Raw genomic sequence first — 10,106 nt, 5'->3', positions numbered from 1 at the left:
AATCTTTGCTGCACAAGGGAAATGGGGGCTTGTTCTTTCTGGGTGCAGAGGTGATCCTGGGCATCCATCCGCCTGTTTTCAGACTTTACATTCTTTGCAAACATTCATGCCTAGGGAAGGGTTGGAACAATGCAGAGCTGCTCCAACCGGTCAGACGGGTAGAGAGGCTTGTTGACACCGTTATGTTTGCAGCACGCATGCTCCTTTCCAAGTTTCCTGGTGGGGCTTTTGGTCATACACCATATGAAACTTCAGGGTGTGTGGAGGGGGCACCTCCTACTGCTGCTTGTGGAGTTTGCTCTTATTGGGGCAGGGGGAGATAGCAGCAGTGGGGCTACTCCAAGCACGGGCTGTTGAAGATTACCCTAGGAGAAGGGCGGAGTTTCCAAAGAACAGAACCATAAGAAGTAAAGGTAAAGTCCTAGTGCCCACCATGCCCAGAGTCTTCCTTGTTAAGAGAAGGAACCCACTGCCTGCCAGTCGCAGCTGGGACGAGCTGCCGGATGAAGAGAGAGCAGACACCTACATCCCAGGTAAGAGAGAAAAAAATCACACACTTCACCTCCTCCCCTACATTAGCTTTGTTACTGAAGAGAAATATGAACTGAGTGGATTCCCCTCCCAATACGTTCAAAGTCCAAAAATTTCTAACCCTGTCTAACCCACCCACCCACCCATTCAGGTTCTCCCACAGGGGATGGAAATATAGTGACAGTGATTAGATTACCTCAGCACATACACACACCAGCACCAACAACAGCATTAAGCCTAGTTGGAAGTCCTACTCTAAATCCTGGATATATGAGACCTGAATGACTTTACTAGGGGTTGGAAAAAGGGGGGACTCTACATGTGCACAAAGATACTTTTTATATTGCTTTTTAGATTTTAGAGTTGTGCCAGACCTAGGGATGTTGGCATGTTGTAAAAAACAGAACGGAACAGAAGTTGCTGTTAAGGCTTGTTCTGTACAATTTATTTATTTATTACCTTTTTATACCGCCCTATAGCCAAAGCTCTCTGGGCGGTTCATAATATGGACTATAGCCCAGAACAGGTAATGGAACGTGGCTCCTGTGGATGCTTTGTCGCTGACTGCATCCCTGCCATGGAGCTATGTGTGAATGATGAGTTTGGTTGATTCAGAAGTGGCTGTTCTGGGCTGTTCCATTCTGTTCTGGATGTGTTCTGGGAATTATGGGGTTAATAGTAATATAATATTGCAAGGTTTTTAGTCCTAAAATATTGTTCTTTAATGTTTCTAATATGCCACTCTTTTTGCCATTTCATTGTGGCCCATTCTGGATTTTACACAGCCCATAGATGTATGTCCCATTGATGTACTTTTGAGTAAACATGGTTAGGATCCAGCAGTTAGGCTGATGCATTCATGTGTCCACAATTTCCCACAATCAGAGGCCAATTACACCCTTTTCCTTTCCCATACTCCCTCTAGCTTCTCAAAAAAAGCTGATGAGATATGAGCAATAATAACTAGAAAGATTAATAGTTCTGTGCATGATTGCTTGAGTGCCCCCTCACCCTGCCCAGAGATTAGGCCCTCATCACACCTACTTATTTTCCCTCGAATTATCCCATTTAATTCCTTTAGCGCAGTGGTTCCCAAAGTGGGCGGTATTGCCCCCTTGGGAGCGGTGGGATTGCATAGGGGGGCGTTAAGAGGCAAAGGGGCGGCAGGGGGGCACTAACAGGGGGTGCTAACAGGCAAAGGGGCGGCAGGAGGGCACTTGAGGTGGTCTCTCCAGAAGGTCCTAAAACCCAGGGACCGAGCAGGAAAGAGCGGCAAATTCAGCTGCTCTCCACACACCGCTCCTGCTCAGGAAGGACTTTCTCACTCACGCAGCTGCTCTCTCCTCCTATCTCAAGCCCACAGCGGCCCCACCAGAAGTAGGGGGTGGGGGAAGCGCCCACAGGAGGCAGCAGAGCAGGAAACAGTGGCGAATTCAGCTGCTCTGCCCACTCTTCTCCTGCCTAGGAGGGCCCAGGGCTTCTTTCCTGCTGGAGCCACCGCTGCTCGCTCCCTCCCTCCCTCCCTCGGCCAGAGCTGCTCCCTCCTACAAGCTGCCCTGCAGATCTCTCGCGATAGTTGCTGCACAAGGCAGGAGCAGCAGCCGTGTGGCGGAGAGGAAGGCGCATGTAGAGGATGGCGGGCGGCAGAACAGCTGTCAAGAACAGCAGTCAGCCGGCAGGCTGGGTGGGGAGCAGGACTGCTTGCGCAGCTGCAAGGTGTCACCAGGCTCCCTTCCCCTGTCAGGAGTTGCAGATTGGGGCCATCTCCCCTCTGAGCTGTTGCCCTCCTGTCCTAATCCGCCCAGCAGCTATTGTGAGGCTTGTGGGGGGGGGGGGGTTGGAGAGAGAGAGAGAGAGAGATGCTGTGTGTATGTGTGTGTGCTCCCACCCCCAAAAAATCTGGATTACAACAGGATTGGGAGAGAAAAGAAAAGGGGGGGAGGGGGAGAGAACTGCAATTCCCCAGGTCCTTCCTGGCTAAAGAAGATTCAGCAGCACCTTTTCCCAGAATGCTTGCTGAAACAATTCCTATCTACCCTTGCTTATTTCAGGGTGTCCAACCCCCTTTTTTCAAGCGTTCTTTTGGTAAACATGGTATGTGTGTATCTTGTGTTACCATAAAAACAGAGCTGCAGCACAATCTTAAGTATGTCTACTCAGAAGTAAGCCCCACTGAGATCAATAGAACTTACTCTGAGGTAAATGTGTGGGTGATAACTTGTGTGGGTGATAACTTTCTCCTACAGAAAGTGGAGGAAGGAACTAGAAAATCGGCAATCCTTGACTTGATATTGACCAACAGGGATGACTTAGTGGATAAAGTGGCAGTTACAGGAACTCTGGGGGAAAGTGACCACGTCATACTTGAATTCTTGATTATGAAGGAGACAAAATTTGAATGTAGCCATACAGGTACACTGGATTTTAGGAAAGCTGATTTTAATAAACTCAGAACTATGATAAGTAAGGTCCCGTGGCAAGTGAGCCTAATGAGAAAAGGAGTGCAGGATGAGTGCAGGGAAAAGGAAATTTTAAAGGCACAGTTACAAACAATTCCAACAAGGAGAAAAGATAGAAGACAACAGAGGAAACCAATGTGGCTCCACAAAAAGCTTAGAGATGACCTGAAAACAAAAAGGGATACATATAGGAAGTGGAAGGAAGGCCAGGCTACAAAAGAAGAGTACAGACAGGTGGAGCAGAAGTGCCGAAATGGCGTCAGGAAGGCTAAAGCTGTGAATGAGCTGAAGTTAGCGAGGGATGCTAAAAGCAATAAAAAGGCTTTCTTCAGATACGTGAGTAGTAAAAGACAGAGGAAAGAAATGGTGGTTCAACTGCCTAATGAGGATGGCAAATTGATAACAGATGACAAAGAAAAGGCTGAAGTGCCTTTTCCTACTTTGCCTCAGTCTTCTCCCAAAAGCGGGTCTATGACCCCCCTGGAAAAAGTGAAGCAGAAGTTGAGGGGGCAGGATTGCAATTTGAGATTGATAAACAAATGGTCAAAGAACACCTAATTTCCTTGAATGAGTTCAAATCTCCAGGGCCCGATGAACTGCATCCTAGAGTAACTAAGGAGCTAGCAGAAGAACTCTCAAAACCTTTGTCTATTATCTTTGCAAAATCATAGAAGACGGGTGAGGTGCCGGACGACTGGAGGAGGGCTAACGTTGTCCCTATCTTCAAAAAGGGCAAAAAGGAGGAACCTGGGAACTACAGAACAGTCAGTCTGACATCCATCCCTGGGAAAATTCTGGAGCAGATAATAAAGAAGTCAATCTGTAAACATCAATGCGATGATCACTAGAAGCCAGCATGGATTTGTCAGGAACAAGTCCTGTCAGACTAATTTGATCTCACTTTTTGATCGGGTAACCTCTAGGCATGTGCTCCGGTCCGCCTTGCCCAGAGGCGGAGTAGAAGCGGACCGCGGACCCCTAGAAGCAAGGTGAAGAGAAGCGCCCATTTTCAGAGCGCTCCGGTTTCCGCGTTCCGCTTCTATCGCCATCTTGAAACATTTCACCCATAGGATTGCATTGCGGAAAAGAATTGCAGATAACTGTGTTGTTTTTGAAGCAATCTTTCTAAAAGTTCTTGTGCTTGGAGAGTCGTGGATGGGGGTCATTTTGAGACTACTCTCAGCTCTCTGCGTGGTGCAGGTTGCGCGCTAGAATTCTTTAAAAAACCGGCGGGAAAAATACCTTTTCCGAAGGGCTGAGGGGCAGAGTCAACTCCCGGTCATGATCACATGATCCCAAAGTTGGAGGAGGGGATAGGCAAAACGGGTAACTTGGGATTCTGGGAACTTCTCTTTCTTAGTCTGAACGGACTTTTCCCAGTGTTTTTTAAAACAGTAGCCCCACCAAATGCACAAACACAACCTGTGAAATCATATACTAAGCCAAGAATAAGAGATAGAAACACAGCACTGCTACCCACCCTAACTTTGGGGAACAACTGAATAGATGTGGTGCAAGGGGATGATCTCCCCTAGGGCATCTCATTGTGGACGTGCCCTCACTCTCTCCTGTACTTGGAAGGCCATCAGAGCCTTCCAAAGAGAGTAACCCGGTGGAGCAATGCCTATCATGAGTTGAAGTGAGCGGTCTACTTCTCTTAGTGGTGGAGCAATGCCTATCATGAGTTGAAGTGACAGTTCCACTTTTCTGTTGTGGTGAAGCAATGGCTTTCATGAGTTGAACTGACAGCCTTGCTTCTTAAAAGACTGGTTGACCACCAGTCAAATTGGCAGCTGCTGCTTCCCCCTCCCCTGGGCACGTCCCCCTATTGCTGGTAAAAGACAGATATAGCCTTTTTTTAAAAGTTCTTCTTGTTGTTTATTCAGCAACACTGCTGCTTTTAATTCCACCCCTCCTTTGTTTATTTATTTATTTATTCCATTTTATATGCATTACTGGCTTATCCTTGGCTCACTTCCTTATGCCCCCAGAAATGTCTGCTGCCTGCCTGCCTGCCTTCCCTCTCTCCTCCCCTGCCCGCCTTGCAGGGATGTTGTGTGTGTCTGGCTTTGACTCAGGGGAGAAGTCCTTCCTGCGCTCACTTGGAGTTTTGGAAGTTCCAAATCCATTTTTCAAGTGTGGAAGAAGATTCATATTAGGTTGATGATCTCTACTCCCCAATTCATGGCATGTTGGGATTTCCTTTGAAATGGCCCCATTGAGAGGTCTGCAGGTTTAAGCCCCGCCAAAAAACAGGGGATGATGGGACTGCCTTGAGTCTGGGCGCGCGTGTGTATCCCTGGATAAGCTGTCATGGTGGCGAGTTTGAGGTTTCTAACCTGCAAATTGACGGAGCTATGGAAAGGGGTGTGAATGGGGTGTTGGATTTTCATAAATTCCCCCAAAATCAGGGGATAATGGGACTGCCTTGAGTCTTGACATGCATGTGTATCCCTGGATAAGCTGTCATGGTGGCGAGTTTGAGATTTTTCACGTGCAAATTGACGGAGCTATGGAAAGGGGTGTGAATGGGGTGTTGGATTTTCATAAATTCCCCAAAAATCAGGGGATGATGGGAGTGCCTTGAGTCTTGGCGTGCATGTGTATCCCTGGATAAGCTATCATGGTGGCGAGTTTGAGATTTCTAACGTGAAAATTGACGGAGCTATGGAAAGGGGTGTAAATGGGGTGCCCGATTTTCATAAATTCCCCCAAAATCAGGGGATAATGGGACTGCCTTAAGTCTTGGCATGCATGTGTATCCCTGGATAAGCTATCATGGTGGCGAGTTTGAGATTTCTAACGTGCAAATTGACGGAGCTATGGAAAGGGGTGTGAATGGGGTGCCCGATTTTCATAAATTCCCCAAAAATCAGGGGATGATGGGACTGCCTTGAGTCTTGGCGTGTGTGTGTATCCCTGGATAAGCTATCATGGTGGTGAGTTTGAGATTTCTAACGTGCAAATTGACGGAGCTATGGAAAGGAGTGTGAATGGGGTGCCCGATTTTCATAAATTCCCCCAAAATCAGGGAATGATGGGATTGCCTTAAGTCTTGGCGTGTGTGTGTATACCTCCATGAGGTGTCATGGTGCCAAACTTGAGGTTTCTAACTTTCACAGAAAAAAAGTTGTATACTTTTTTAGCTTAATGCAAGCCTATGGGGGGGGGAAACGGAGCTCCGATCCGGATCTGGAGCTCCGAGCGGAGCGGAGCGGACATGGGCGGAGCGGGGGCGGAGCGAAGCGGGCCGATCCAAAAATCATGGATCTGGAAGTTAAGCGAAGCGGGGGGTCCGTGCACACCCCTAGTAACCTCCCTTGTGGACTGTGGGAATGCTGTGGATGTCGTATATCTTGACTTCAGCAAAGCTTTTGACAAAGTGCCCCATGATATTCTGATTAACAAACTAGCTAAAAGTGGGCTAGATGGGCAACTATTAGGTGGATTCACAGTTGGCTACAGAATCGGACTCAAAGAGTACTTATCAATGGAACCTTCTCAAACTGGGGAGAGGCAACGAGTGGGGTACCGCAGGGCTCAGTCCTGGGCCCAGTGCTCTTCAACATTTTTATTAATGATTTGGGCGAGGAGGTGCAGGGAACGCTGATCAAATTTGCAGATGACACAAAATTGGGTGGGATAGCTAATACCCTGGAAGACAGAAACAAACTTCAAAGTGATCTTGATAGGCTGGAGTGCTGGGCTGAAAACAACAGAATGAAATTTAATAGGGAAAAATGCCAAGTTCTACATTTAGGAAATAGAAACCAGAGGCACAGTTACAAGATGGGGGATACTTGGCTCAGCAATACTACAAATGAGAAAGATCTTGGAATTGTTGTAGATCGCAAGCTGAATATGAGCCAACAGTGCGATATGGCTGCAAGGAAGGCAAATGCTATTTTGGGCTGCATTAATAGAAGTATAGCTTCCAAATCACGGGAGGTACTGGTTCCTCTCTATTCAGCCCTGGTTAGGCCTCATCTAGAGTATTGCATCCAGTTCTGGGTTCCACAATTCAAGAAGGATGCAGACAAGCTGGAGCGTGTTCAGAGCAGGGCAATCAGGATGATCAGGGGTCTGGAAACAAAGCCCTATGAAGAGAGACTGAAAGAACCAGGCATGTTTAGCCTGGAGAAGAGAAGATTGAGGGGAGACATGATAGCACTCTTCAAATACTTAAAAGGTTATCTCACAGAGGAGGGCCAAGATCTCTTCTCGATCCTCCCAGAGTGCAGGACACAGAATAACGGGCTCAAGTTAAAGGAAGCCAGATTCCAGCTGGACATCAGGAAAAACTTCCTATTAGAGCAGTACGACAATGGAATCAATTGCGTGGTGAGGTTGTGGCCTCTCCCACACTAGAGGCCTTCAAGAGGCAGCTGGACAAGCATCTGTCAGGGATGCTTTAGGGTGGATTCCTGCAATGAACTCAATGGCCTTGTAGGCCCCTTCCAACTCTGCTATTCTATGATTCTATGAAATGTGCATAGGATTCAGCCTGAAAACAAAGAGAGGGTGAAGAAAAGACAGGGGAAAATGAATTGTAGAAATAGAATAGCAAGGTAACATATTTAAAGACAATAAGTACAGTAAAATTAGTGCCACTCTACTTCAGTCCCAGCCAGGTTTTCCATAGGAAAACTCTGTACCAGGTGGCAGATAATTATTTTAAAATTTTAATTAAAATACATTATCCTTTCCTTTAACAAAATGGTGCTTACTCCTGAGTAAGTATGTTCCACTGAAGAAGGAAATCCTATTTGATTCCTGTATTCATGCTAGTGTAACATGATAAGTTAAAGGCATAATTAGACAGAAAAAAGTCCTTCAACTCCTAGAATCCCCTCTAAATGTGAAGCACCCGCCCCAGGCTTGCCGAGGGAGGGAAAAGAGAGCAAACGCCTCTGTTTGCAGCCAGCGTGGCAGGGCACACCAATTGGAATTTGAATAAAGTATTCTATTAATTGTTACTGTTTTGAATTTTATTGGGTCGTTGAAAACCGCTATTCTGAATAATGATTTTTTATAGTGTAGGGTAGGGGGCACTGGGCATGAGTTTGTGGAACCAAGGGGGCGGTTACCTGAAAAAGTTTGCGAACCACTGCTTTAGCGTATGAAAACTGTTGTTGTCGGGGGTTGGAATCGCACCAGATAGAAAAACGTGTCGAGCTCCCACAGCAGCCACCCTCTCACATCCATGGCAGCTGCTCACTTGGGGGGGTCCTTGCCTCGGGGTGGGGGGTTACCATGTGAGCCAGGGCCTGTCAGTCCTTGCCTCACGGGGGGTGGGCCTTACCATGTGAGCTGGGGCCTGTCAGTCCTTGCCTCACGGGGGGGGGGGGGCTTACCATGTGAGCTGGGGCCTGTCAGTCCTTGCCTCGCGGGGGGGGGGGGTGGGGGGGCTTACCATGTGAGCTGGGGCCTGTCTGTCCTTGCCTCGCGGGGGTTGGGGTTTACCATGTGAGCTGGGGCCTGTCAGTCCTTGCCTCGCGGGGGGGGGGGCTTACCATGTGAGCTGGGGCCTGTCAGTCCTTGCCTCACGGGGGGGGTGGGGGGCTTACCATGTGAGCTGGGGCCTGTCTGTCCTTGCCTCGCGGGGGTTGGGGTTTACCATGTGAGCTGGGGCCTGTCAGTCCTTGCCTCGCGGGGGGGGTGGGGGGGCTTACCATGTGAGCTGGGGCCTGTCAGTCCTTGCCTCGCGGGGTGGGTGGGGGGCTTACCATGTAAGCTGGGGCCTGTCAGTCCTTGCCTCGCGGGGGGGGGTGGGGGGCTTACCATGTGAGCTGGGGCCTGTCTGTCCTTGCTTCGCGGGGGGTGGGGGGGCTTACCATGTGAGCTGGGGCCTGTCTGTCCTTGCCTCGCGGGGGTTGGGGTTAACCATGTGAGCTGGGGCCTGTCAGTCCTTGCCTCGCGGGGGGGGGTGGGGGGCTTACCATGTGAGCTGGCGCCTGTCTGTCCTTGCCTCGCGGGGGTTGGGGCTTACCATGTGAGCTGGGGCCTGTCAGTCCTTGCCTCGCGGGGGGTGGGGGGGGCTTACCATGTGAGCTGGGGCCTGTCTGTCCTTGCCTCGCGGGGGGCTGGGGGGCTTACCATGTGAGCAGGGGCCTGTCAGTCCTTGCCTCGCGGGGGGGGTGGGGGGCTTACCATGTGAGCTGGGGCCTGTCAGTCCTTGCCTCACGGGTGGGGGGGCTTACCATGTGAGCTGGGGCCTGTCAGTCCTTGCCTTGCGGGGGGGGGGGGGCTTACCATGTGAGCTGGGGCCTGTCTGTCCTTGCCTCGCGGGGGTTGGGGTTTACCATGTGAGCTGGGGCCTGTCAGTCCTTGCCTCGCGGGGGGGGGGGTGGGGGGCTTACCATGTGAGCTGGGGCCTGTCTGTCCTTGCCTCGCGGGGGTTGGGGTTTACCATGTGAGCTGGGGCCTGTCAGTCCTTGCCTCGCGGGGGGGGGGGGGCTTACCATGTGAGCTGGGGCCTGTCAGTCCTTGCCTCACGGGGGGGGTGGGGGGCTTACCATGTGAGCTGGGGCCTGTCTGTCCTTGCCTCGCAGGGGTTGGGGTTTACCATGTGAGCTGGGGCCTGTCAGTCCTTGCCTCGCGGGGGGGGTGGGGGGCTTACCATGTGAGCTGGGGCCTGTCAGTCCTTGCCTCGCGGGGTGGGTGGGGGGCTTACCATGTAAGCTGGGGCCTGTCAGTCCTTGCCTCGCGGGGGGGTGGGGGGCTTACCATGTGAGCTGGGGCCTGTCTGTCCTTGCTTCGCGGGGGGTGGGGGGCTTACCATGTGAGCTGGGGCCTGTCTGTCCTTGCCTCGCGGGGGTTGGGGTTTACCATGTGAGCTGGGGCCTGTCTGTCCTTGCCTCGCGGGGGTTGGGGTTAACCATGTGAGCTGGGGCCTGTCAGTCAATGCCTCGCGGGGGGGGTGGGGGGCTTACCATGTGAGCTGGCGCCTGTCTGTCCTTGCCTCGCGGGGGTTGGGGCTTACCATGTGAGCTGGGGCCTGTCAGTCCTTGCCTCGCGGGGGGTGGGGGGGGGCTTACCATGTGAGCTGGGGCCTGTCTGTCCTTGCCTCGCGGGGGGGTGGGGGGCTTACCATGTGAGCTGGGGCCTGTCAGTCCT

General features: G+C 50.9%; 1 protein-coding gene across 2 annotated transcripts in view; it reads left to right on the top strand.

The window, feature by feature from the left end:
- The first annotated feature begins 224 nt into the window (after positions 1 to 224).
- Positions 225 to 10,106, top strand: part of OVOL2 (ovo like zinc finger 2) — a 59,132-nt gene continuing 49,250 nt past the window's right edge. For both annotated transcript variants that reach the window (XR_010025634.1, XM_063129694.1), the window contains exon 1: positions 225 to 533. Coding sequence is in view for 1 of the 2 variants with exons in the window: in XM_063129694.1 (XP_062985764.1) it covers positions 434 to 533 (100 nt within the window). In the remaining variant the exon portion in view is untranslated. The remainder of the gene's footprint in view (positions 534 to 10,106) is intronic.

Source organism: Elgaria multicarinata, chromosome 7, assembly GCF_023053635.1.
Source record: "Elgaria multicarinata webbii isolate HBS135686 ecotype San Diego chromosome 7, rElgMul1.1.pri, whole genome shotgun sequence".
NCBI lineage: Eukaryota > Metazoa > Chordata > Lepidosauria > Squamata > Anguidae > Elgaria > Elgaria multicarinata.
The sequence above is the reverse complement of the archived record's forward strand: the minus strand, read 5'-3'. Positions and strand labels throughout refer to the sequence as shown.